At 48.5% G+C, this 26,265-nt stretch overlaps 13 protein-coding genes across 13 annotated transcripts; 6 read left to right on the forward strand and 7 right to left on the reverse strand.

Annotated features, from left to right (window-relative positions):
* Positions 1-839: 839 nt before the first annotated feature.
* N7477_003180 (uncharacterized protein) lies at positions 840-3,513 on the forward strand (the record flags this gene model as incomplete). The annotated part of the gene is made up of 2 exons (XM_056964843.1): positions 840-1,015; positions 1,080-3,513. 2 exons carry the CDS (start codon positions 840-842, stop codon positions 3,511-3,513), a joined length of 2,610 nt encoding a protein of 869 aa, XP_056824796.1.
* Positions 3,514-3,753: 240 nt separating this feature from the next.
* Positions 3,754-6,334, reverse strand: N7477_003181 (Kelch repeat-containing protein; the record flags this gene model as incomplete). Its single annotated transcript, XM_056964844.1, has 9 exons — positions 3,754-4,127; positions 4,215-4,413; positions 4,481-4,547; positions 4,754-5,555; positions 5,632-5,708; positions 5,790-5,949; positions 5,997-6,034; positions 6,087-6,141; positions 6,211-6,334. 9 exons carry the CDS (start codon positions 6,332-6,334, stop codon positions 3,754-3,756), a joined length of 1,896 nt encoding a protein of 631 aa, XP_056824797.1.
* Positions 6,335-7,262: 928 nt separating this feature from the next.
* On the reverse strand, positions 7,263-7,685 carry N7477_003182 (Reverse transcriptase RNA-dependent DNA polymerase; the record flags this gene model as incomplete). The annotated part of the gene is made up of 2 exons (XM_056964845.1): positions 7,263-7,443; positions 7,483-7,685. The coding sequence occupies 2 exons, from the start codon at positions 7,683-7,685 to the stop codon at positions 7,263-7,265; spliced, it is 384 nt and encodes a 127-aa protein (XP_056824798.1).
* A 753-nt stretch (positions 7,686-8,438) lies between these two features.
* On the reverse strand, positions 8,439-8,999 carry N7477_003183 (uncharacterized protein; the record flags this gene model as incomplete). Its single annotated transcript, XM_056964846.1, has 1 exon — positions 8,439-8,999. The coding sequence occupies one exon, from the start codon at positions 8,997-8,999 to the stop codon at positions 8,439-8,441; it is 561 nt and encodes a 186-aa protein (XP_056824799.1).
* A 153-nt stretch (positions 9,000-9,152) lies between these two features.
* On the reverse strand, positions 9,153-9,478 carry N7477_003184 (uncharacterized protein; the record flags this gene model as incomplete). Its single annotated transcript, XM_056964847.1, has 2 exons — positions 9,153-9,358; positions 9,466-9,478. 2 exons carry the CDS (start codon positions 9,476-9,478, stop codon positions 9,153-9,155), a joined length of 219 nt encoding a protein of 72 aa, XP_056824800.1.
* A 166-nt stretch (positions 9,479-9,644) lies between these two features.
* On the reverse strand, positions 9,645-10,961 carry N7477_003185 (uncharacterized protein; the record flags this gene model as incomplete). The annotated part of the gene is made up of 2 exons (XM_056964848.1): positions 9,645-9,748; positions 9,797-10,961. 2 exons carry the CDS (start codon positions 10,959-10,961, stop codon positions 9,645-9,647), a joined length of 1,269 nt encoding a protein of 422 aa, XP_056824801.1.
* A 153-nt stretch (positions 10,962-11,114) lies between these two features.
* Positions 11,115-11,633, reverse strand: N7477_003186 (uncharacterized protein; the record flags this gene model as incomplete). The annotated part of the gene is made up of 1 exon (XM_056964849.1): positions 11,115-11,633. One exon carries the CDS (start codon positions 11,631-11,633, stop codon positions 11,115-11,117), a length of 519 nt encoding a protein of 172 aa, XP_056824802.1.
* A 2,008-nt stretch (positions 11,634-13,641) lies between these two features.
* Positions 13,642-15,507, forward strand: N7477_003187 (uncharacterized protein; the record flags this gene model as incomplete). The annotated part of the gene is made up of 2 exons (XM_056964850.1): positions 13,642-14,050; positions 14,120-15,507. The coding sequence occupies 2 exons, from the start codon at positions 13,642-13,644 to the stop codon at positions 15,505-15,507; spliced, it is 1,797 nt and encodes a 598-aa protein (XP_056824803.1).
* A 1,928-nt stretch (positions 15,508-17,435) lies between these two features.
* N7477_003188 (NmrA/HSCARG family protein) lies at positions 17,436-18,501 on the forward strand (the record flags this gene model as incomplete). The annotated part of the gene is made up of 2 exons (XM_056964851.1): positions 17,436-17,496; positions 17,549-18,501. 2 exons carry the CDS (start codon positions 17,436-17,438, stop codon positions 18,499-18,501), a joined length of 1,014 nt encoding a protein of 337 aa, XP_056824804.1.
* Positions 18,502-18,580: 79 nt separating this feature from the next.
* Positions 18,581-19,137, reverse strand: N7477_003189 (copper transporter family protein; the record flags this gene model as incomplete). Its single annotated transcript, XM_056964852.1, has 2 exons — positions 18,581-19,042; positions 19,093-19,137. 2 exons carry the CDS (start codon positions 19,135-19,137, stop codon positions 18,581-18,583), a joined length of 507 nt encoding a protein of 168 aa, XP_056824805.1.
* A 390-nt stretch (positions 19,138-19,527) lies between these two features.
* Positions 19,528-21,465, forward strand: N7477_003190 (ferric reductase family protein; the record flags this gene model as incomplete). Its single annotated transcript, XM_056964853.1, has 1 exon — positions 19,528-21,465. One exon carries the CDS (start codon positions 19,528-19,530, stop codon positions 21,463-21,465), a length of 1,938 nt encoding a protein of 645 aa, XP_056824806.1.
* Positions 21,466-22,254: 789 nt separating this feature from the next.
* N7477_003191 (uncharacterized protein) lies at positions 22,255-22,593 on the forward strand (the record flags this gene model as incomplete). The annotated part of the gene is made up of 1 exon (XM_056964854.1): positions 22,255-22,593. The coding sequence occupies one exon, from the start codon at positions 22,255-22,257 to the stop codon at positions 22,591-22,593; it is 339 nt and encodes a 112-aa protein (XP_056824807.1).
* A 1,712-nt stretch (positions 22,594-24,305) lies between these two features.
* Positions 24,306-25,496, forward strand: N7477_003192 (glycoside hydrolase family 16 protein; the record flags this gene model as incomplete). The annotated part of the gene is made up of 2 exons (XM_056964855.1): positions 24,306-25,120; positions 25,193-25,496. 2 exons carry the CDS (start codon positions 24,306-24,308, stop codon positions 25,494-25,496), a joined length of 1,119 nt encoding a protein of 372 aa, XP_056824808.1.
* Positions 25,497-26,265: the final 769 nt, after the last annotated feature.

A 26,265-nucleotide genomic window follows, 5' to 3' on the forward strand; every position in this document is an offset into this window, starting at 1 on the left:
TTCGGTAGCATAAAAACGAAACTTCCAAAATTCATTCCGACTCCAAACACAATAGGTGCGAAGCCAGATAGCATAATCAGGTCATGGGGGAGGAGAATAGAAAGCGCCGGAGTAGATTGAGGATCTAAATTTTCCCGACATACTATCACAGGCGATGCTTACAATTCCCCCATTGAGAGGGACTCGAAATAGGTGCGGTGGTTATAAGCACATCTTCAAGCAAAATTTGACACCATGAAGACTTTCATATGAGCAGCTGGTACAAGGGGTAAGGCTTGAGAGACTCTTCCACTCTTGCGTGGAGTGATAGGAAAACCTGCGCTGTGAAAATGTGCTTCGCCAGACACAGCGGCTGGACCATGAGAAGAAAACTATTCAATGGCCACTTTTCAGGGGGTCGTTGGATGCGCCAGACAAGTTCTGTGGTCCGTGCTAACACTGCCACGGCAGCTCGACATGGCTCAAGTTTCCCAGGTTCTTGGCAGATACACACAATAGGATCAGGTGGTCATCACCCCATGTCGAGCCAAGGGACATATAAATAGCTCCAGCTCTCCTAGCGTCCTCGTTTCCTCATAATTCCCCGTGATTGAGGCCCGCGTAAAATATCCGATTGTAGACTGTCAGATCGAGAGCTTGGACCGCCGAGCCGCAATCCACGGTTCACGGTCCACTCGACGGCGTTCTCCTCCCCACGTGCACCCGATGTACCTCTCAAGGACCAAAGATGCCTCTCGAAGGCTGTGCGACATTTTATTTGGCGGGGCGTCTCGTGTCACGGTTCTATTTAGATGGGCGTCTTGCATTCTGATATTCTCCGCTCCACTCATCGATCGGCCATGCAGCCTTCTCGAACCAATATTGCAGACTTCCTCTCCTTTGTACCTGATGCTGATACAGCAAAAGCGGTCTTGTTTCTCCAAGTACGCACTGAACTCCCCCCCCCCAATGGGGAGGGATCGATCCTGAAATCCCGTGACTTTGCAGCTAATCGTGAGGCAAGGGTGCCGAAAGTGTCAATGAGGCCGTCGATCAGTATTACGAGAATTCACAAAGATATTACAACAGAGCACGTCCAGTCATACGCACATCGATGAGTATCTCTGTGACTCAGCGGGCGCAGTCTGTCAATGGCAGTTCACCCCGGAGGTTGCCTTGTCGCCTACTTACCCTCCTTCATATTTACTCGCCATGAGAAGTCCACCCGCATCCACCGCAAGTCAAACAAGCCCGAGGCACTCCCTTGCAACAATGAGTAGTGAATCTTCACATCGTCCTCATACAAATGTGTTGATTGAAGCTTCCAAGCTCCGCGCCCGAGATGAGCATGAGATGCAAAAGATGCTACATAGTGCTCAGCTTTCAGGTCGGGTCTTCAATCCTGAAGTTGAACCCGAACATGACACAACTGATCTTTGCGACTGTCCCGTCCATACGTATTGGAAACGCAAAATTGAGCGACTCGATACGCACGAGACCTGGTCCAAAGCCGTCATGTATCCTGGGGAGAAGTCATATCATGAATTCACCCACCTGCGATTTTTCAACAATAACCCTTATTCCGAAGTCATGTCATCATACGCACCTAATGGGTCTGCAATTTACGGAATCCCCAGACCTGACCCACAATTCCACGCTCGATTCGTCGAGCAAACCATCGCATTAGATACGAGCCTCAATATCAAAGCACAAGCGGCTGTCCAAGCAACAGAGCCGTCTTTCAATATCTGGGAGCTCGAACAGCTCGAGTCTCTGGTATCGACAATGTCTCCCACGCATCACCTGTCCACGGACGGGGATGGGCATGCAGAGAAGTCGACAAGACGCTCGAGCTTCAGAAAAGTCTTGTCCGTCAAAAGCTCGGACGAACGAACAGCTGGCAAAATTAAAAAAAAATTGGCAGGGTCATTCGAACTGCGCGCTGACATTCTGAACGAAGAGAATGGTCGATGGCAGTACGACTCGGACAGAAAGATCGTTGCAGCTTACCAAGAGAAGGTCGGCATGGCTCGACAAGTCGCTGAAATCCGAACACATAAACCTCAGCAATACATACATCTGCTCCGAGCGGGATATTTTGAGCCAATTCCTGTCGCTTGGCAAGGCCAGGTTTCCAATCCCCTCGGGTTCACCATTGACTCTGCGGCGGGCTGGAGAGGGATCACACCTGCATGGCGAGGTTACACGAACAATGCCGAAGAACGACTCTACTGGGTTTTGAATCACAGGGAAGGAGGCGGGGGTGTGGTCAAACCAAACTTGTTTCGAGAGTTCGAGATTGCAACCGCGCGAATGGCTTCGGCGGAGGAAATCAATCCTCGATATCATACAAACGACGATATCTGTCATGAGAGAAATCCTGTGAATTACACGAAACAAGTCAGAGCCCCTTTCATACTAGGGTATACGCCCAAATTGCCGACCGATGAGACGATGATTTTGTTGGATGCTTCAGGTTCGATGGATCGTGATCCTCTGCGACCGGAATTTGCTAAATATCTCGTCACGGGGTTCTCGAAATCCAAACAACCGAGAAATAAAGGTGATACCCATTCTTTGAAATCATTGTCAATCTGCTGGCTGACCCTTGATGGCAATTCAGACATCGCAAAGGCCATCGTGTCTCGCTTTATTGAAGCTTTAGGAACATACGAAAACAACGGACATGGCTACAAACTTACAACATTCTCCACCGATGCCGAGTACATCGACGTGATTCACAGTTGGACCTTAAATGAGATCTGGAGGGAGATCATATTCAAAGGTCGGGCCCGAGTCATGGCAGGATGGCAGAAAATCAAGGAGCTCCACTTTCAAAAACATTCTGCGACAGCCACATACCATCCAGTTTATGGCTGGCAAGCGGGTCCAGAAACGCCGACAGCCCGACTCCTTTTGATCCTGGATGGTGAAGCCAATGACATGGACGAGTTTGAGCTCGAGCTTCTTGGCGTTTCATGGGCTTACATCACCATTTTCTTGATCGGTGTTGATGGAAGTCTCCATCACCATCGACACGCGAGCAGATTGCAGCGAATGAGCGAACATAATCCCCGGATATCTTTCTTCGACGCGCAAGGAAACATTCCTGAACGAATGGTCACGCACGAATTGCTGAAGCGGCACCTTGGTCGCGACCTCACTATTTCCCAATTCGAGGAATTGGAGCAGACCGCGGCGGAATTACCATCTCCATTGCGTCCACAGCACCAGAGAAATCGCTCGAGTCAGACTACTCTGGAGCACTTGCCAGTTGAACTTCCCTCGCCAGAGGAAACATCACTATGGCAGAGAGAGCAGCTTTCGCCACAGAGACGTGGGCTCTTCGAACTACCTGCACAGCAGGCGCCAGTGGAATTACCTACGAGTGAGGACTTAGTCACCCCGATGCGGCCTTCTAGACAAAGGCCTCCTATACCAAGACCTCCTATGCCATCGCGACAGCCGCCGGTGCCTCCACCATTACAGTACGGGCCATCTGACCCCCCGCCGCCTTATTTGGAGACTGTATGATGGTATTGCGAGAATCCCGAGATGATCTCATGATTTATGACGAATTGGTTCTGTAAATATACCCTGAAACGCATTATTTGTCCTGCAGATCCCCTTTGAAAGAACGTAGACATCATAAGTGGGATACCCCAGAAAACTGTCGGCAACCTAATTAAACATGACACCATGCTCATCGGCGATTATGTGCGGGGTCTCATTGTGAGCGAAATTTCCCAATATCACCATAGTATATACTATTTACTATTCCTTCTCGTGGATCGTATTGCTGCCCGGAATGCGTCTCGTCTCATCCCTACCCTTCAAAACACCGCTTTTCTCCGAGACCTCAGATACATGCCGGCTGTGCAGCAAGTTTGCGCTATTGAACTTATCAGAGAAATACGAGCCTTGGCCTCCCACCATCGGAGTGATTGACAGCCCTTGTGGCCTCGTGATCGGTAGAGATAACGGGCGCCAACGGCTAGTGAAAAATATCGAAGATGTTCCAGAATTAAACCCAGGAGTCTCTGGTGGGATGAGGGACTGTCCGCTATAGGCTGAACTGGGTTGTAAAGGTGCGTTCAGAAAATCAGATGATATATTATATGGGGATGGCAGCTCGACGGGAGAAGAATCTTCGACAAAGGTCAGTTAGTTCTCGATAGGAGATCGGTTCTCAATATTAGATCGGACGATTACAAGAATGAACTTTGGAAACATACCCTGGATCTCATAGATGGCATCTCCTCCTGATTCCACAGTGACGGGAGTTGCTGCCGATATGCTCGAGTTTTGTGTAGTCTCCACGCCTGTGGAGTGGGATGGCGGGCCGGGCCTTGGGGAAATTGCACCTCTTTCGTCCGTAAGTTTGTGATCTTCGGTGTCAGTAGGTTTTGGTTCCTCGGCTGGTGCGGGCTGTGGCTTGATTTCTGTGTCGACGGTACACCCAGAATCCCACGAGTCCGACTACAATCAGGCCGCAAAATACAGCGATGATTGCGGCAGCCCATGAAGGGATTTTGCTGCCTTGCTTGTTTTCCGTGGTTATGCTGGTTCTGTTATATGGCCAGTAATTTGTTATGGTCTTGTTATACTTCTTTTCAAAAATTCCAGCCAAGGAGCTATTAGTCCATGACGATGGAGCAGTGATAGTGGCGCCTCCTGAGGAACTAGACATGTTGGATTGATTAGCTATGACCATGTCGTATTCAAAAAGAAGAGCTGAGAAAGCTGAGATATATTCTCATGACTCTGTGCTCACCTCCCGCCAATCTCTGCTATCAATATATCCGGCACTTTGTACTCATTCCATTCCGCAGGGTCATAAGTACTCTGGAAAACTAAAGTATTGAGGTTGAAGTTCACAATGATGCCGCCATCTACACAGTTCGTTGGGTCGACATGCAGGCCTCCAATAGCAAGCATCTGATTCGGATATACCTTGATACATCGGTGCCCACTGCGGCCGTGTATTGTGGTCCCGCTGTAAGCCTTGATCCACTTGAAAGAGGGCAAAGACAATATATAAACATCATCTGATGGAACTGAGTCATACTCGTAACCATTGTACCCACCGTAAATGTAGACATTATGTGATGAACCATCATTGGCACTGGCAAGAACCGAGCAGAACTGGGTGAGTTGTGGAGGCACCTCACCCGTCGTATTTTGCAGATACCATTTCTGACCATCAACGTCGTAGACAGAGACCGTCTCCATGAAAAATGGGCTGATCTTCTTGTTGAGTGTTGTTTGTGACGGGTCCAGCCCAGTATCTCGCCAGAGCTCGACAGGGTCAACTACTCCGCGAATGGCCACTAAGACTCCAGATTCAGATACAGGAACCCAGACCACCTCGGCACCAGCACGACCGGGAACATAACTTGGAAGGGTATTGTTGGTCCATTCTTCATTTCGCATCACCTTCAGGTTGACAGAGATAAGTGTGTCGGCTGTCATGTTGGATTCCATCCCATCGTAGGTGAAGGAGCCCCAGTGTGAGGCGCGCATACCGCTGAAGAGGAAGCCTATATCCTCACTAGGGGACGGAAACGGAAGCACCGCTAGTGATATACCGTGTAATATTGGTAGGAAGAGTCTCTTCTCTCCAACCTGGTTCCCAGTTATTGCGGTACGCACCATACTGGTAGGCCTCATACCCGAGGACTGTATTATCGGGCGGTGATTCGGTACTATTTGTGAGACGGAGCATGCCCCTGCGACAGTAGCTTAGCTTTTTCGTTCACTAAAAACAAGACAGAAAGTCGGAGGTGCAAATCTATCCGTAAAGGAAAAACCCGTCATGGTTGGCGAACATGGCGCCCTCGACATAGCCTGGTGCTATGTTGTTGGCGGCCCCACCGGCGATAGACGTGTTGGTAAGAACGTCCATGAAGTTCGAACTGGTGTTGAAAGGGGTAGTAAGGTTCAAAGAATAGATAGAACCCTGCAGGTTGCCTAAAATTTGTGAGTTTGACAGAGACACAATCTATTCAAGTTCTTACCATCATTGACATAATTCACACAACCATCCGAATATCCTCTGCAATAATCAGCTTGAAATGGAATTGATCTGGATGGGAAACACCGCATACTGCTGTAACCATAGCTCCCCTCCGTCTATGTAGATTGTGTCGCGAATGATGTTGGCTGTTCGTGGTCAGTACTAGGGGGGATCGAGCAGCAATGATTATGTCTGGACGATGTACAGAGACCTACCTCGAAGGCCTTGCCAGTTACAAATGGATATATTGACCTGAGTCTGCCACGAATTGCATTTCCCTGTGACTGTATCAATCACCACAGCCAGCAGCGTGAGAGCCGCTCCAGATTGAGGCCGCATTGTGACTCGAGGATATCGTGGACAATCTCGGCGGTGTTATTCAGGCTCATAATTGAAATGAAAAATCAAGTTCGAAAATCTACAGGAAAAAGAAAGAAAGAAAGAGGCCTTAGTCGAAATGGGGAGAAAGTGACAGGGAGTGGCGAAATGCCTCGTCCCGACTAGTGATCCTACGAGGTGTGCCTTTGTTTATGTGAAGATAGAAGATGAATGATGAGAGATATGATAGATGATTGATTCTAGAGATGAAGCTATGGATCTAGATATCATGGAGGCTGAGGCAAGGATGCGGTGAAGTGGGGCAGTATCCCAATTCAATGCGAACACCCCCCTCGCGCCGAGCGGGCTCCATGAGAGACAAGAAGCTTCCTGAGGCTATTTTCAATAGAAATGCGCCTCTCCCATTGGTCGAATCAAAATGTGGTTGGAATATTAATGTTGAAGCGTGTGTAAGCATGTAAAAGTGTCAGGTTTGCTGTGGAATGGATGCCAGACCCAATTGCTTCACAAACCGCTGAAAAAGGGTCATTGGAAGTGGTTTGGTGAGGCCATCAGCAGCCTGCTCCGCGGTGGGGACGTACTGAAAGAGGCAATCATTGGATGCAGCCTTCTCCCGCACATAATGATATTTGACATCAATATGCTTTGAGCGGGTGGTGAATTTGTCCGAAGATGCTAGGGCAATGGTGCCCTGATTATCCTCATAAATGACTGTCGGCCTTGGCACGAGGGCTTGCTGGCCGAGTTCTGTAAGTATGAGTTGAATCCAGGATAGATCTTGGCAGCAGAGGCATGCCGCAACGTATTTAGCTTCCGTGGAAGAGAGGGTGACAAGGGTTTGCCTCTTTGATTGCCAGATGATTGCGGCGCCGGCTAGTATAAAGACGTAGCCGGTGGTCGAGAGCCGATTATCGTCGTGCGGGCTTGCCTATAAGGCATCCACGTAGGCGAATAAGGCTAGACCAACCGCAGGATGGTGGGAAAAATAAAGGCATAGACTTTTGGTGCCTTTCAGATAACGGTAGACTCGTTTGATAGCCTGGAAGTGCAAAGAAGACAGATTGTGTGAATATTTCGTAAGCTTACAGACTGCCCAAGAGACGTTAGGCCTGGTGGACACCACCACCCACACGAGCGAGCCGACTTACTCCTGGTAAAGCTGTACTATCTGTGGGGTAGCCTGAGCACCGGAATCGTAAGGGGAAAGAACCTCTTTATCGTTAAAAGGCGTCTGAATAGGTTTGACAGAAGAAAAGGTGAAGCGAGACAGAATCTTGTCGATGTAGGCTTCCTGCGAGAGATAGACGTCGCCGGCGAGGTGCACGATATCTATTGCCAGGAAACGTTTCATAATACCATTGTCCGTGAGCTAGAAGTGCTTCGAAAGGACAACCTTGAGTAGCTCAATGGAACCAGTCCCCTTTGGGGACAGAAGAAGTATATCGTCTATATGGACGAGGATATATATACGTTTGCCCGTATGGGTGAAAACAGAATGGTCAGCATGGGTGCGCGTGAAGCCAAGAGATAGAAGAACGCCTTTGAGGGTGTTATACCACTCAAGAGGAGCCTGGCGCAGGCCGTAAAGGCTACGCATAAGAAGACTAACTTTGCCTAGGTGGTCGTCCTTCACAATCTTAGGAAGTTCAATTTGAATAGACTCCTTTAGGTCTGCATTGAGAAATACAGCCACGATATTAATATGATGGCAATCCCATGAATAAGCTGCATACAAAGCCATGAAGACCTTGAAGCTTATAGGACGGGCAGTGACGGCGTAGATATCGAGGAAATCCCGGCCTGGAACTTATTAGAAGCCACGAACCACTAACCTAGCCTTGTATGTGCCGTCATCCTTGATGCGGAAGACCTAGCGTAAGGTGAGGGGCTTTCTGTTGCGTTCGCGGTCGATGATGCGCTATGTTCTATTGTCTGTATGATTTTTCAATTCCTTATGTGCAGCCTAAAGCTATTTAGCCTTGTCGGGGCAAGCCATGGCCTCAGTCCAGGTGTCCGGGGTGTAAGGGTCGCCGGGGCGAGAGGGCAATAACTCATCGACCGCAGGAAGGACGGCATGCGCCATAAGGATAGAAGATTCTTCTACCTAAAGCTCATGAGTTTCAAGGGCATGCTTCGCTGCAAGGCGTTCCGACCGTCGAATAAAAATATCCGGATGGGGTGGAACGACTGGTGAAATGGCCTGTGGAATAGGGTCCGAAGGGTGTAAAGACACTTTATCCTGATCATAAAGGGTCGATGTAGGACCAAAGGATACAGTATCTAAGGCCTTATTATTCACATCTAAGCCCACCCGTACAGGAATAGGTGGTGGTGCCTGCAAATCCCGTACACCCCCCCCTTCAATTTGTGCCTCCACTCCTTTATATCTGTGTTGAAGGTATCTGAAAAGACTATCGCTAATTAGTGGGAGGTAAGGATTAAGCTCGGGAGCACTAGAAGGACGGTCGCGAGGGCTTGCGGGAGGGGAATATCTAGCCTTATTTCGGCGAAAAGTGTCAGCATGGTCAATGAATTGATCGTCCTGGTGTTCCGCGAAGCCTTCAATTTGGTCGATATCGAAGGTTTGGTCAGTATGATAATCGTCGGCAAATAGAAGAAACTCAGCAGGGGCGAAGCGACGTCGCTGGCGCTCTATCTCGTCCATATTCATAGCCTAATTAGGCGAGGGCTTGTGGATTGCATCCAGATTATACGACGGCTTCGGCAGATCAGTGGGTGGCAATTCCTAGAAGATAACATCGCGAGAGATGACGATCTTCTTGGTTTTGATATCATACAGACGGTAAATACCATCGGTCTAGTAAGCAAGCAGGCGGGCTTCGGCCATGTGTGGATAAAGCTTGGTTTCACGGCGCTGCGAGGGAATGAGATACCAGGCTTGACAGCCTAAGGCACGAAGGTTAGAAACGTTAGGTTGACGTCCATACAGTGCCTCGTACGGAGTTATTTCTATCTTAGAATGCCATAGACGGTTAAGGGTGTAGTTGACGCCCTGAATGAGTTCTCCCCATAGATATCGCGGCAGCTAGTGCTCGGTGAGCACCGCAATAAGTGGTTCGACGAGCCAGCGATTTTTGATCTCGGAGATACCATTCAATTAATAGGCATACGGCGGTGAGGCATCCTAGGTAGTCCCCTTGGACTTAAGATAGGCTTGCAATAGACCGATAAATTCCTTAGCCCAATCTCTATGCACTAACTTGACTTAGTAGCTAAACTGGGTAAGAAGGTAGCTTTCGACGACCTAGTAGCATTTGACGACGTCCGTACGGGCCTTCATAAGGAAGATCTAGCAGAAACGGGACGCCTCATCGGTGATAGATATAAAATAGGTCTCGCCTTCCTTAGTGGCAATAGAAATAGGTCCCCAGACGTTAATATGCAGAGAGTCGCCTGGACGGACGCGGATAGATTTGTTGTCGCCGTACGGAAGTTAATGACCTTTGCCAGCGAGGCATGGAGGACATAGAGTCTTCAGGGCGGAGCCTTTAATTAATTTGATGCCTTCCGCGAAGGCAGGCATGCGGCGAACGCGCTGCTCGCCTATATAACAGAAACGTCGATGTGCGAGGTCCATAGAGATAGGTTTAACCTCCATAGGCATAGCTCGCACCACTGAAGCCGTGGCGGACGTCGTGAAGGTTGCGGAAGTATAAAAGGTCTCTAATTGGTGCTTCGAATCAGTTCGTAACCAGTAAAGATCATTGTCGGCGTCTCCATAACCCACGACCTCACCGGAGCTGACCTTTGTAAGGGTTGCATGGTCAGAGAGCGTGCAGGCAATGCTATCGTCGCGGAACATAGTGCGACACGATATAAGGGAATTCTCGAGGTCCTCGGCGTGCCAGACGTTCTTTAAGATGATAGAACTGATGATCTGGCCGTCCTTGCCGAGCGTGGTCAGATTGACGGTGCCTAGGCCCTGAGTGTAGAAGCGTTTCCCATTTGCAGCCTTCACGGGGACTCTGCATAGGGAATATTCGATGAAAGCGTGACGGTTTGGCGTTATATGGTGTGAAGCGCCCGAATCTAGCATCCAACGAAGTGGATTGAGACTAGCATTCGCCGTGGAGATTGTGGAGATGTCGATAGAATCGATCTGGACATTAGCAGTGTTAATAAATATATCCTCCGGGCTGGTTGGAAGCTCCGCAGTCGCCTTTGCCGTGGTGGTGCCCTTATTGAAGGACTTGCCGGCATTTGCGGGATTGAGGAAGCATTGCTCGGAGGTATGTGCCGACTTTCTATTGTGGAACGTACAAAACCACTTGCTTCGGCTACCCCCCTGATTGTTGGAAGTCTGCGAAGCTTGATGACCTTGCTGTCGGCCTAAATAGTCTTTCTGTTGGTAACCAGACTGCTGCGAGGACTGCTGGGAGGACTGCCGAGAAGTCTGTTGCTGTGAGGACTGCTGCTGAGCACCTTTCTTCGTAGTGTTAGAAGAAAGGGTAGGATGTTGCTTGGTGCTATTGTAGCGCTGGTCCTTAGCAGTGCCAAAGTTAGCGAAGACGTTCTCCATGAGTCTGTCGTCCTTTAGGTCGAATTTCTGGGTGCCCTGAAGCCAAACCGTGGCATTAGGGTGAAAGCCCACAGCACGGACGAACATAGAGAATTGAATGGCGACAGAAAGATACTCGTCGCCTAGTGCTTAGTCTACTTCCACGTAGGCACGCTGCCAGTTTGCCATAAACTGTGCGCTTTGAAGGCCTGGTTTGTAGACGGTAGACTTAAGCTTTGCCTACTTAGTGGCAATAGTCTGTTATGTGGGGCGGCCGTACAGCTTTTCAATAATTCTGAAGGCTTCAGAAGCATCTTCAGTCTGTTTGACATACTGCATTGGGTCGTAATCGAGGCAAGAGACGAAGATGTTAAGGACTGTGAACATAAGAGCTTCCCACTCTTGAAATTCCTTGTTTGGCTCATCGTAATACTCATAAATGAAGTCCTCAAGCTCCTGAACAGACAGTGTGTCAGGGAAGATGGTGGCCGGCGGCTCATCATCCTCATGAGAGCCTAAAAGAGAGCGTGGTCGTCGTCGATGCTCACGCAACGCCCTGTTATTGTGTTCCTTTGCGATATACTCACGAAGCGTGCGCTCGCTAGGGACAGTGCGATAAGAAGTGAATTGGGGACGATCCTCACCGATAAGGATCTCCCAGTGGCGTACACCGCGAGACTTGAGAGCTCGCTTGAGTTTGAATAGCCAGTTAGAATAGTTTTGGGAGCCTTTGAGCTTCCCCACACGGTCGGTGATCTTGCCGTAGTCGTCCGTAGCCATTGTAGCGACAGAGAGATGCAAGAGAGACCGTAGAAGGTGCCTGAATGAAGGTCTTTGATGGAAAATGCCTCTGGTCGAGGTCGTTAAATGAGAAAAGGCCTTCGCACGACACTCGCGGCGGCGAGGTCGGCGACGGCGAGGTGAAAAGCACTGGTGAAGGGTGTTGGACTGTGGTTAAACAGCCTCAACAGAGCAGAGGGCTCATAACCTGTGAAGATAGAAGATGAATGATGAGAGATATGATAGATGATTGATTCTAGAGATGAAGCTATGGATCTAGATATCATGGAGGCTGAGGCAAGGATGCGGTGAAGTGGGGCAGTATCCCAATTCAATGCGAACAGTTTACTTTCTTTGTTGCCCTAGATCGCCATCTCGATATCACGCGGGAAACAGCCAACGACAACCTGGAGCTCTGCATAGCCTTGAGAATACGTCCAAATGAAGGAACATTAAATGTGATTCTCATCCTAGTCTTTTCAATCCAGGCCAATCATGTATAGCTCGTGTCTTATTCAGAACCTAAGGGAAATTCGAAGTTGGTTCTTGAAGGTGAAATGCTTATGTATATGGGTAGTGCTGTCAAATACGAGCTACACGAAATCCCAAGGCCAAAATTTTGCTTCTTTGTCCTCGAAAAAGCCACAGTCGCATATAGGGGCTTTGGTGTTACGAGTCTGTCGACGTACTAAGCAGCCATGAATTTCCGCTGCATTTGAGCCTTGGACAATTCTTGACTTTCAAAAGCCTCTAGCCGATTGTATGAGTCGCTTCTACTTTGCTTTCTTTCATTCTCCGGTCACATTGGGTCTTCAAATCGTTCTGCAGAAAGTCGAGGATGAAGGTCATGGCTAGATGGTCCGTATTGCTGGTGGACTTTGCGTATGCTGAAACTGTCTCAAGCTACATTAGCAAATCCACCACAATTGCTAGGCCGCTACAGGGGATTCCAGGATATGCCGATCACATAATTCGGCGGGACAATCTGGCAGAGCTCGTCGGAGAAACAATCACGAAAACTGTTACAAAGGATGTGACCATTACAGAATGCACTTGTGACATCCAAAAAACGACGACTTCAGCTACGGGTACCGGTAGCTTCACCACGGCTTTTCCGAGTGAGACTGCGACTATCAGCACTACCTCTACAACAAGTCTTGTCATAGCAACGAATACCGAATCCTCGACAACAACCCGTGTTAGTGATCTGAGCACGACGAAAATCTCGACTTCAACAAGTATTCCGACAAGTACGAAGACGCGAGAAATCATATCGACATAAAACACTTCTACTGTTGAGCTCAGTAGCACGTCTTCTCATGAAATAGCAACAACTAGTACTACTTCGACTAGTACGCCAGCGTCAACACCGCCTTCGACTACTAGCAGCTCAACGGGTGTAATCTCCATGTCTATGATGAGGACCACTTTGACATCCACTTCCTCAGCTAGTCCTACTTCAACTATGACTACCTTGAGTATCACTTTTTCCAGCACACCTCATTCGAGTCCAACTACTCCGAGTACAACTACCTCAAGTGAAACTCCTTCAAGTACAACTACTTCGAGTAATACCTTCCCGCCTAGTACCACCTCGACGAAACTCACCCCGGGCATACCCACTCCGAGCATAACTACTTCGAGCATAGCGATCTCTGTCGCCACATCGACTGCCACCTATACAGACTCCCCCAGGTCTACCACAAGCACACCTAGTCTGAGTACTTCTACGCCGACCTCTGTCACAATGAGTACAACAAGGACCACGTCCACCACGACTTCGACTATTTCGAGTACGCTCACTTCAACTTCTCCAATCACCTCAGCCTCCTCAATGCTGACCACTTTGACCACACCGATTACTCTCATCTCAAACACAACTGCATCTAGTCCTACTAAGTTGAATACGCCCACTTTGACCACATCAGCCACGACTGCTTCCACTACAATCAGGTCGAGAGAATCAGCATCAAGTTCATCCTCTTCAACCACCACTGCATCTATTAGAATGTCATCGACAATCAATGAGTCGACTGTCTCGGCTTCCTTCCCAGGATCTACCATTACAGATATTTCGACGGCAACAGTGACGACAGGCGGTATTACCGTGACAGATACCATGACTATAGCGACTACCATTGACAATTCAAATTTTACTGTAAGAGTTACTACAGGGCCCCTTGCAGGAATTACTCCATCAGAGAGCACTATAGGATCCCAAACTTTTTCAGGATCTTTAACGACTGTTCCCGCATCCACCATTACAGCAGTCATCACCTGGCGTGATAGCACCGTTACCTTAGCGGGAAGTACCACCATTGTTCCAGCCTCAACGCCCAACAAGGTCATCACGAGTCCTGAAAACACGGAGACTGTCATTGAATCGGCCATATTGGTTAGCACTGCTACTTTACAGGGTAAGTTTCTCTACAAAAGCTTTTCATCGGGTAAAATTAGCTTAACACGTATACCACTACTAGGTATAGATCCGCCCGAAACTGTTCCAACCCCTGTAAGTAGCACTGGGACTGGATCAGAAGTTACACCGACAGAGAATTTCACCGGAACTACGACCATTGCTATGTCAGTCTGCGCGACCTTGACCATCAATCCAACACATACACCCGCCTCTCCTTTGCCGAAAGATTATACTTGGGGTTGCCCGCCTGGCTATCTCTGCAAACCTCCTCATACTGGCGACCGTGCCAACTGCAACATTGAAGCTGGTCTGCCTGCCGCCAGCTACATCTGTAGGCCCTCAGAATGTCTCGTGGCGCCACCCTTGGTCTTTGAAAAAGTTCCTGACCCGGCTGGTAACCATTACAACGTGTCTCACTTCTATTACAATCTCGATCCTGAAGACTTTGGCCTCAGGTACTCGATCTTGCAATCCGCAGAAGAGTCGATCGCGGCCAAGCGCAAGCGTGATATGATCACACTAGATGGCAGTGGCAGATCTCTCAGGAAATATGTCTCGCGCCAAAAATTTAAGGAAGATGTTTCGAACATTCCTGGTGTTTGCTACAATGATTGTAACGATGCGGCACTGGAAGAACAGGAAATGGGCAAGACACCTGCGTCATGCAAAATTGACTCGGCGTTTATGGTCGACTTGGGTAATTGCAAGACATGCGTTGCTCACTACGCCATGTCACCTTCGACCGCATGGTCTCAGATACTTTTGCCTTCATTTGCACAGTTTCTGGATTATTGTTCCGATCAGACGACAACTTTGATAAGCAGTACTATGGAGACAACAGCGGTCAGTACTACGACATCAGTGGTTACAATCATAGAAAGCCGCAGCTGGACAGTCATTCCCGTCACTACTGAAGCATCCGAAGAAACGACGGGGTCCAATCCGGTCACGTCAAACGCTTCAATAAGCAGTCAACTCCTTGGCGAAGCTACAGACACAACCAGCTTCGTGAAATCCACTGGAAGTGCAGCAGGTGACAGTGAGAGCAAAGATAGTGTCACTATCAGCACCAGTGACTCTGATGGCAAGAACATTGACGGGCAAAATGCTGGTAGCATGATCACTGTTAGCACTCATACTGCAAAAGCCGCTAGCTCAATATGGACAACGCGAGCCGCTACAGAGGGCACAATATCCAATCCTTACTTCGACTGGACGTCATCGCGCTCCAGAACTAGAAGTAGGGGACGTCTAAGCGACACCACTCCAACTGAAAGTCCGACTGCAACTGCAGATGGTTCAAGTGGCGCATACGACACAGGTTCTGAAAGCCATACGGGCACAACAAAGGCATCCGGCTCTGCCATTCTATTCACCGGGACAGCACCGGCTATCAATATCTCCCACATCGGCCCATTAAGCTTCTTGCTCGCTGTTGTGGCTTTCCTCCTCTAGAACGCCCACGTTCCCAAACTTGTTCCATACTCAGGATGCATCTTTCGATCTTGAGAATCAAATTGTGTCATGTTTGTTGCAGGAACACCATCCTGTGGAAGGTACAAATGGAGGATTAAGGACTGTTCAGAAGATGGAAATATTTAATCGATAATGTTTATTTTCATGAGTAAAAGCAGAAGCGACTTATCACGGGGCCGTTTCGAATTTCCTGATAATGTAAGAGGCCCTTTGAACACGGGTTTATCATTCCCTCCGGATAGAAGTCAAATTCAACTTTGAGAAGTAAATCTATTGATTTCGACACCTCCGGTTGATGAGGAAATTGATTAGAAATCGATAGATAGTGGGTGTAACCTTGATATACACGAGCTTTTTTCGTACCCCGCCTTGCATGCCATCTTGTATATGCGTGGTGTTCTCGATGAGTAATCATGAATGAGCTTACGCCTACAGGACGGCCTCAAACATAGAACCTGGCCGATGAACCAAGTATTCCGTCCACTGCGTTGCGCTGTATGAACAAGGGAACGATGAACGCCCACCATGCATCCAGCAATCAAGGATTTCAGCCTTGATTTTGCGGGGCCATCCGATGCCGAAGCCATTGAGGGACATAGTTTTCGCCGGTTTTCATGCCCACCCTTACTTCCGTAAAATGATGCCAGATACCCCTCTAGCTCGCAAATCTTAGACCGACCATATAATGCACTGCCTTCACGACCCATGTAGCATTGTGCTGAAAGTGACTGACGTCGAGCTTGATCAGATCATAAGCATGGGGGTCTGATTTAAGCCCAAGAAGAAACGAAATCAGCATCGGCCTGGCAATGAAGATGAGTGAGTTCGACCTTACTTCACATCGTTCAAATTCGATTTGGATGCTTGACTGCGGGCCACCATCATCAGTACATCGTCAGATTGGCCAAACGTCAGTCTTTTTCCAGGTTTTCCTTGAATTAACCTGCAACAAGTGACTATTCTTGCGCTGAACAATTACTGAAATGATTAGTACACCGGTGACTTCATGGCCTGTTGTAACGAAGAAATGGCCACCGCGCTCTTTGGAGCGTTTGAAAAGAACCGGAAGGAATTCATGGGCGATTCGCCCGCATTACTGTATACCTCAAATTTGCTTGTTCAATTTACTTTCTATTATCTTGCGGTTGAGCTGATTCATTAGACATGGAGCTGCTATGTACAGCCGAGTCCTACAAAGGACACGCAGCCGGCGGTCTTATCATGCAATACGGTTGCGACCTAGCCGACAAGGGTCAGATTTAAATTTTATATCGATTCGAGTCTTCGAGGTAAGAGGCTAGACGAGAAATTTGGCTCTGTGTTCACGAGGCAGGAATCACTGCCTATGGCCTATCATTACCACTTTGAAATGAGAAGAAAGAAGAAGAGTGACGAAAGCTCATAGTATTCAAGTGATTTGAGGCCGTGCCGTAACTTTGATGACAAATGAGAAGCATCTTACACCGATGCATTTGGTTCTGCTTAAGCGCCTTCTTATCGGAAGCAAATGTTTTTCAAAGAAATACGCTTAGAATATCAAGATTTTGAATCGTCCCCTTTTAGTCTTGACGATGTCGTCATCATATACATCTTTGACCAATCGGGGGATAGGGGATCTTCACTAAAGGTAGAACCATGGAAACCTAAACACCCGCAGACAGCGCGATTATAATATCCCTAAATGCTTTTGACCTCGTATACCCCGGGGCATGTATGCTGAAACTAGCTGTGGCAATTATAGAGCAGCCTAGGCTCGTATGTCGAGTTTGGTGCTGATGTCAGATTGTGCGACCAGATTCGTGTTTATCAGTGTATAAGAGTACTCCATCTCTGGCTTTCAAACCATGCTGTCTATAGTATCAAAGTATAAGCAATAAATTCCCTACTTGGAGTTTTTGTCAAATACTATGACGAAAACAGTCTTGATTATCGGCGGAACAGGCGCCCAGGGCATTCCTGTGGTCAAAGGTGCGTTCAATGGGGATGGGAACTCAAAACCGCTACTAACATCAGCTACAAGCCCTGGCCACTGGTTCTAAATTTAAGATCCGCGTTCTCACACGAAACGCTTCTTCTCAAGAGGCCAAGGATCTAGCAAGTCTTCCCGGCGTATCAATCTTCGAAGGAAACACCTACGACGAAGCCAGTCTCCGCCAAGCCTTCGAAGATGTCAGCCTCGTTTTCGCAAACACGAATGGCTTCGCTATTGGCGAAAAGTCAGAAATCTACTGGGGAATTAGAATCTACGAGCTAGCCCGAGAATACAAAGTCGAGCACTTCGTCTACGCAGGTTTGGAATATGCTTCCAAGCTTGGCGACTTTGATTCAAAATACCGATGCGGCCACTTGGATGGAAAAGGAAAAGTTGTCGATTATATCTCCGCGCAGCCAACATCGAAAATGGCATGGTCTGTATTGACCTCTTGTTTGTATCTGGACGGCCTGTCAGAGTTTCTGCGGCCCTTTCCCGACCCTGCCGATCCGGACACGATGATTTTTGCCGCGCCCCTTGGAGATGCGAAATGCCCTCTCATTTATTTAGAGGACTATGGGAGGTATGTGAGATGGATGCTTGATAATCGTGCGGAGAGCAACGGGCTTGAGCTACATGTGGCGACTGAGGACATTAAGTGGAAAGATCTCGCAGCTGTCTTCTCGGAAGTCACAGGCAAAAAGGCAGTGTATAAGGACGTGACTTTGGATGAGTATTTCCAGCTTGGAATCCTGGACCCCGATGAGCTCGTGGGTCATTCCAGTGATCCCAAAGACTCGACTCTACAGACCTATAGGGAGAACTTTTCGGGATTCTGGAATACATGGAAGGACGACTTGACTAAGAGGGACTACGAGCTGCTGGATAAGATTTTGCCGACAAGAGTGAAATCTGTGAAAGAGTGGATGGTGAAGACTGGCTATACTGGAAAGCCTACGTCGGTGTTGAAGGACTACCGCGACAAAGCTGGCAAAAAGTAGTTGCGAAGTGCGCTGTGATGGATCACTCTCAAAACAGGATCTCTCTCAATAATATATTGAATTAATTGGTGCTTTCATCTCAACCACAACAGATTGTCGATTCTTCTACCCCTTTAGCCTTTTCATCCACATCAATGCCAATAGTGACCACCATCCAATCGCAGAAGAACTTGCCCAATCCGGCGCCAACAAAGATACAAATAATCACATAGCCATTGAAGTACATCGCCAATAACATGACGATATACGCACCGCCAAATGTCAAGGCATGGATCACCGCCCGCACGAACTGCTGCAGTGGTGTAGTGCGGAAAGTGATCCGTCCCACGCCTTGATCCGAGTGCGGGAAGCGAGCCAGGGCTTGGCGCTGGAATTGGCGGACGAGGAAGGCGTCGTATTCACGCCCGATGCGCCGACAGAATTCCACGAGCATCACGAGTAGAATCACGCCTATGCATGTTGCTGCAAACATGCCATTATTTTGAATCTTCCATTCCGAAGAGAGGAAACAGGCATCGATGGTGTACCAGTTGAACAGCATCTGGTCTAATCAGCCACGTTGGAGCCAAGAAACCAGGCCTTGGCACTCACGGAGATTTTGCATTCACTGCTGCTGGAGCTAGCGGACATATGCATCTTGCGGATATTCTGCTCCAAGAACAGTGTAAGCAGTGGATTGTTGGAGATGTAAGGACACACGATTTACGTTGGGGGAGGGGTGTGGTTTATGGCCAGGCTTATAACACTGTCGCATCGCTGACTCCATACAAAAGCCGTGAAGTGGAGAGAAAGTCACAGCCAAGCCATCAATCTGCTCAATTCTTCTCGACTGCATGAAACGGCGATGGCGTTGAAATCAGGCCATGAGCCGGAACTACGTTCTACAAAACCTCCCCGGCTGGTCCTGTCAGAACAGACATCCATCTCCGACCGTACGACACTGACGTGCACGTTCTGTGAAGTGACTCGCCAGTGTGTTCCAACTATTTCCCCGTTGGGCAGTGACCTGTGACGCTAGTCCACACCATGTCTTTGAGATTGGATGCTCGTCACATCCAAAATTTGAGCGCTGCGACGACTCTAGAGCCTCATTGGGGTTATGCAGAACGTGCTGTTCCCTGCACTAACGATGCGGGCTCTTGCGCGTATCTCGATGCTGTCTACTCGGCTCATGATCTGGGAATGCTGTATACTGGAATAATTTGGTCGACCATCGGTGGTATCTTGTTGATATGGGCGTTTCTAAGACATTTCGGTCACCCAACGACATCACCAGCGCCAACATTGCCTCATTTTTCAGGTACAGAGAGATGCCATCGTGCGTTTGCAGCGTTCATTCGTCAATATTGTCTTCCAGACGCGCCGCGTACAATCTTCGGCCGCACGACGCGGTTACAAGTCCTTGTTTTGGCTGCTCTGGCCGGCTATCTGCTCATTTTCAGTTTTGTTGGCATCGTCTATAACACCTGGGTCACACCCGTGTCCGGGATGGAAGGCGTGCACAACACCCGCTCTAGTATCGGACCATGGTCGGATCGGGTCGGTGTCCTTGCGTATGCGCTTCTTCCACTCTCCATAATGCTGAGCAGCCGGGAGTCCTTTCTCTCCATGATCACCGGCCTGCCGTATCAAAGCTTCAACTTTCTGCATCGCTGGTTGGGGTATATCATCTTTGTGCAGAGCTCCATGCACACGATCATGTGGTGCATTGTCGAGTTGAAACTGTACCAGCCACAGCCATCTGTGGGGATTGAATTCATAACACAACCCTACATTGTCTGGGGTATCGTCGCTATGATCCTGCTGATTTTGCTGTTCGCTCTAAGTACACCCTGGGGTATTCGCATGACCGGCTATGAGACGTTCCGCAAAGCCCATTATGTCCTTGCTATGGTCTTCATTGGGGCCTGCTGGGGTCATTGGGAACAGTTGAAGTGTTTCCTCTTGCCATCTTTGATCTTCTGGTTCCTCGACCGGGGTGCCCGACTCCTTCGGACTGCCCTCTTGCATTACAAACCGGACGAGTCAGGCATTTTGGGATTCATAACCGTCGACGCGACCATCACGCGGTATCCCGATGAGGCGAACAGCGACATCATCCGGCTTGACATGGATAATGTCCAAGAACCATGGGCTATCGGTCAACATTACTATCTTTGTTTCACTCAAGGAAGCATTTGGCAATCACACCCCTTCACCCCTCTTAATGCCCCGATGGTAGTGAAGGGCAAAGTGAGACATTCATACATTCTCCGGGCCAAGAAAGGCGAAACGAAGAAGATGATCGACCTTGCTGCCACGGGTGTCTCAAACACTCCGATTATCATGACTGGGGCATATGGTGAGAAAATCACCGAGTCATTGAGACCGGACACCAACATTATCTGCATCGCCGGTGGTACCGGCATTACCTATGTCCTTCCAGTGCTGCTCGAGCTGGCTCAGCAATCACCATCGCCAGACCGGAAGATGGAGCTTATCTGGGCAATCCGGCACACGTCCAACAAGGAGTGGATTAGTGAAGAACTTGGTGTCTTGCAGAGGGCTCAAAAGGCCCTAAATCTGAAGATTAGAATCTTCGCGACGAGAGATTCCAGCGAGGATACTCCTGATAAGATGAAAGATACTGTCAATATCTCAGTCTTCGATGAAAAAGATGCTGGTCAAAATTCGCCAGTCTCTGTTCCCGAGTCTCAGTCAAGTGGCTGTGAGAATGAAGCACCCGTTGAGAGGCTCGGTGGTGAATCAGAGAAAGACAATTGCCATCCCGATCTGCACAAATTGATTCCTGACTTCCTGGACGAAGTTGTGCGGGGACCTACGACTGTATTTGTTAGTGGACCTGGCGGTATGATCAGTGATGTGCGGGAAATCGTCGCTTCATGTAATTCTGGACCTAAGGTGTGGAGTGGACAGGACAGATTCGACGTTCGTCTCGTATGTGACGATCGCCTGGAATGGTAGAATATTGTAACCAGATTGCCAATAATGAGCAAATACTTTGATACCCCAAGGACAAGAGCCGGCACCGGCATTTCAAGTGACTCAATTCATCCCAGTGATCGCCAAAGCTCGCTGCGGCATGTTTTGTGGCATCGTAGATTTTAGCGAAAAGGACTTGGTCCTGCGTACTATCTGTTCATTAGAGAAACCGCGTCTCTTCCAGGGCTATGAAACTAATCCAGTTCGTCCGGGACAGTAATCTGTTCCGAGGTGAAGGGAGTCAGCCTGGTCCTCCGAGGTGTCGAGCGTTGTGACACCTCATTTTGTATGATTATGATCTACATCGAGATGGTCCCGCATGGTAACGATCACCATGTTAGCTCAGCGTTCACGAGAGTACAATTGGAACGAGAAACATTCTGATATCCCCAGACATACCCTATTAGTCAAACTAAAGGCTGTGGGCAGCTAAAGACATCGGTGCCTCTAGCTGACCTGAAACGCCGTCCCCATCAGTCAAAAAGGCACAAGAGAGGGGTGGCCCGCAGGGATATCTCCACTCATGCACGATGACGAATATTCGGCCTATAAATGATTGTGCTCTCTTGCATACAATTGCTCAATGTGTTCTATCACTTTCAGACCGCCTTTTTGGGCCGCGCGAGGTATAAGAATCCCATATTCAGACTACTTTCAGGCCATCCAGTTCATAATTACTTGAAGCTACACCTGACACCGTTCACAGTGAGTCTCCATTCCCCGACATAGCCATGCCCTACCAGATCTAATAAAGTCCAATCATCGCCAGATATGCCTTCAGCAACAGGAACCATCAGGAAGAACGAAGAAGGCGCCATCAGAGGCCAATTCGCAGTCGATGGATCCACTTATTATTTCGTTGGCACTCTCCTCACTCCAATCTCCTCGTTCGGCATTTCGAACGCTCGTATCACGTATAAGTCTACCGAACAGCTTCAGGAGCAACCTATAATGTTCGAGGAAATTCCCATTCAAAAGGACCAGATCGAGTTCAGGTTGCAGAATGGTGTTCAGGTCTCTGGGTTCTTCGATGAGCCATTCAGTGATGATGTCGTCAATGATCAAACTTTGGTTGCCGGTGGTGCGGCTTGGATGCAGATGGAATCATGAATCGGGTGATCTTGGAATAGTCATGCGTCACTTGGTTTCCCTGTCTTTGCAAGCACTGTTGGGTAGGCTTTTTCGAGGCGATGTTTTAGCGTATGATAGGGATGATGGGACAACTTGATAGGTGACTAGAATGTTGTCATGGAGCCAGCAGTTGGGCTATTCCCCAGATTCACCTGTGTAGAGGCAGATACATGGTATTGTAATGATCCAGCGAGGACGGAATGAGGATTTGTCTCGATATAATATGCGAAGGTCTGCTCGGCGCCAATGCTTTCGACCTGGCCGTCGGGTTGTCGATCTCTGCGATATAGAGCTCCTCAGTTTGTGAACTCTTAATAACAGTTCCAGCGGGTGCAGGGCGTCTTTGATCAAGCTGTCAAACCTGCAAATCAGATATCTTGCCTTCTTTGGTGGTCTCCAGGAAATATTTTTTGCTTTATGAGATCCGTCAATTCAAGCATGACGCTCGCTAGCAAGGATGGTATTGTGAATTACACGCCCGCAAAGTCTGGAAATACAACACCCTTAGACCTGCGCCCAAAAGTTAGTCGACAGTAGACAAGTCTGGGGTAACGGGTTGACAGGGGGCGAGAACTACGGGGTTTGGCCAGATCCGGCAAATCACACGGCCGGCAGTGGAAAAGCTGCGAAGAAGGCTAATCCTGACCATTAATTCACTGCCTCCGGTTATTGTTGTTTTTTTTTTATTTATTATTCCTATGCTTGGCATGATATTTCAGCTCGAGCCCTTGCCGACTTATCCGAATCAGCGCTGCACATCTCCGGAAGCCGTGATTTTGCTCATATATCAACACCTGCATGAAAATTCGGCCTGCATTCGTGACTGTCTTATTTTCTCAATTTCATAATTGTTCATCTTCTTTTTTTGTAATTACATGAGTATCTGTTCTGCTTGATTGCGCCCTCATGATTGTGGCCGGCACGAGCCACGTGTTGTAGGCTTGGCATCAATCTACCTTAAATCAAGGAGTCTTCCACACACATACTTTGTTTTTCCCCTTTGGCTCTTTCTTGCCGAGACTGCCAAATAGTTTGATCCACTCCTATTTTTGTGTCTATAGGCACCCATCAAAAACCAAAGACCTCACAAATTTTTTTGTGTGGAGACCAAAACACTAGCAGCAGCTAACTGAATTGAGTAAGGTAGGGCGGACTTCATCGAGAGTTTTTCCTTCCACAATTGAAGTTCCCACTTCTGATGACATGATTCAGGGAGTTAACGGCTCGATGATATCTAAGTGGATAGTGGGAAATGAGACCCGAAATGAGCCCGACGTAGTGTAACCCACTCCAGAGGCTACCACAACCGGTAGATTTCACCGAACATGATAAATCACACTAGACAACCGGTATCTCCGGTTCGAACCTATTCCGGCCTGATCTATAACAGACACTAAGCTCCAACGGGCATAGATCGGTTCTATAAACATCCTAAAGCTTGTTTAGTCTCGCTTATCGGCCTCTTCTCACCGTGTGGCCGCGCACGCGTAGGCGTCTCTTTTGGAAAGTGCTGGGGCGGGTACCTTGACCCCTATTTTTGAGGGTTTTCGAGGGTTCTCGAGGGTCATTCTTGAACGCCTCTGACCCTCCAGCCGTTCCTTTTGTGTTTCAAGGGTGGTAGCCGCAATTGACGACATTCGTCTAGGTTCGAAGTTGGACCTGACGCCGGCGCATTGCATAGCTCTGCCAACATGTCGTTCTCTATCAACACGTTCATTTTCACCTTAATCGCCTTCTTCGCCCTCCGCGCCGTTGCATCCGAAACGGAATGCAACCCACTCAACACGACTACAACATGTTCCCCCGACCCTGCTCTCAGCACCGAGCATACCTGGTACTTCAACGAAACACTCGATAGTACACTATGGGACATGGCTACGGGAGAGTTGAATTATACGGACAAGGGCGCCGAATTCGCTATTCGCTCTGAAAACGCATCCACTCTTTTGCAGTCCAACTTTTACATCTTTTTCGGCGTCATGGAAGTGCACGCCACTATGGCGGTGGGCCGCGGAATCATTAGCAGTGTCATTCTACAATCGGACGACCTGGACGAGATCGATTGGGAATGGCTAGGCTATAACACAAGCTTCATACAATCCGACTTCTTTGGAAAAGGCAATATTACGACCAGTGACCGAGGAGGAACCCATCTCGTTTCCGACGCCGATACCGTCTTCCACAACTATACAATCTATTGGGATCAAGATCGCATTGAGTGGTGGATTGATAGTGATTTGAGACGAACGGTCAACTACTCGGAGCCACTCACAGTGTATGGCAAAAACTATCCACAGACCCCTTGCCGAGTCAAGATCAGTAATTGGCCTGTCGGAATCGCGAGTCAATCTGTCGGCAATATTGAATGGGGTGGTGGTCTTGTGAATTGGGACGATTTGCCATTTATCATGACTGTGCAAAAGCTCCGAGTCAAGGATTTCCATACCGGAAAGGAGTATAAATACACCGGTACCACTGGAAGCTACGAGAGTATCGATGTTATTTCGTATGTTCGACCCCATGCTCCCCTCCGAGCACGTTGTCTTCCCTATGACCAGGCTTTCTAATACTTTTGCAGGGGAAATTCAACAGCCAAAAACGAGATCGAGAAAAAGCCAGAAGAAACCTTGGCTGAGAAGTGGGATGATCTTGGTGAAGGTGCTCACATTGGAATCTATGTTGGTGTCGCTGCCGCTGCCGCTATTGCCGTTGCTGGTTTCGGATGGTGGTGTGCTCGACAACGTAAAGCCGGTCGTCTTCAGCGTGCCCTTAATGATTCTGCCGCAGGACAGAGTGGTGCAGAGCTTACGCAAATGGAGACTCAGAAGCCCGAATGGAGGCAAAGCCAGTGGGGGAAACAAAGCTACCAAAGAGTCCCGTAAAGACTTTGTTTGAATACTGAGAAGCTCTCCCGGGGCTACACACTCGAGTCCACGAGTTGTCATGCAGGACTTGGTGACTAAGTTGGATGTGGATGTGAATACGATTCTTGTACATTATTTATCGTCAAATTTCTGGGTTTCTTATATTGATATTCAAATGTTGCTTCCCAAGTACACCATTCGGGTTTTTACAATGAGATGCTTTCAATCATTTCTTCGGTCTGCTGACTGCGAATGCAAGAAAAGTAAGCAGTTTGGGCACATCATCAAGCTCACCGTCTATTGCCACCGACGAGGTGATTTTACTCTTAGTCCGCTTGTAGAAATATCCTTCAAAGAAATCGAGAACAGAAACCGGCATACTCCCAATCAATGAAGGCGTTGATCTTCGATGACACCGAGTCAACAATAATGTTGGAGTGAGTGAGATCATTGTGACAAAAAAACATAATTATCGCTCCTGGATGACCGCAGTGACCATCCATCTTGGTCTTTGCATTTTTTTTACTCCATAAGGCGGCATTCCCGAAGGTCCTCCAAGGTCATGAGATCTTAGCCTTCGAAGCGTAGTAAGATGTTGATTAAGTTCAACCACCACTACTGTTTTCTGGTAAGTCTCTCATATAAATGCCCTCGATGTATTCCATAATTCAAGGAAACGCGTCGTCGACCTCGAGGGCATCATAGACAGTGGGGACCGGATCGCCGGCTTGCAGGGGGCTTGAAAGCACGGTGATATATTTAAAGCAATCTCTGGGACAGTTTACGT

Source organism: Penicillium maclennaniae (assembly GCF_028827695.1).
Source record: "Penicillium maclennaniae strain IBT 15551 chromosome Unknown utg000003l:1.0-5670915.0:1.0-5674809.0, whole genome shotgun sequence".
Lineage (NCBI taxonomy): Eukaryota > Fungi > Ascomycota > Eurotiomycetes > Eurotiales > Aspergillaceae > Penicillium > Penicillium maclennaniae.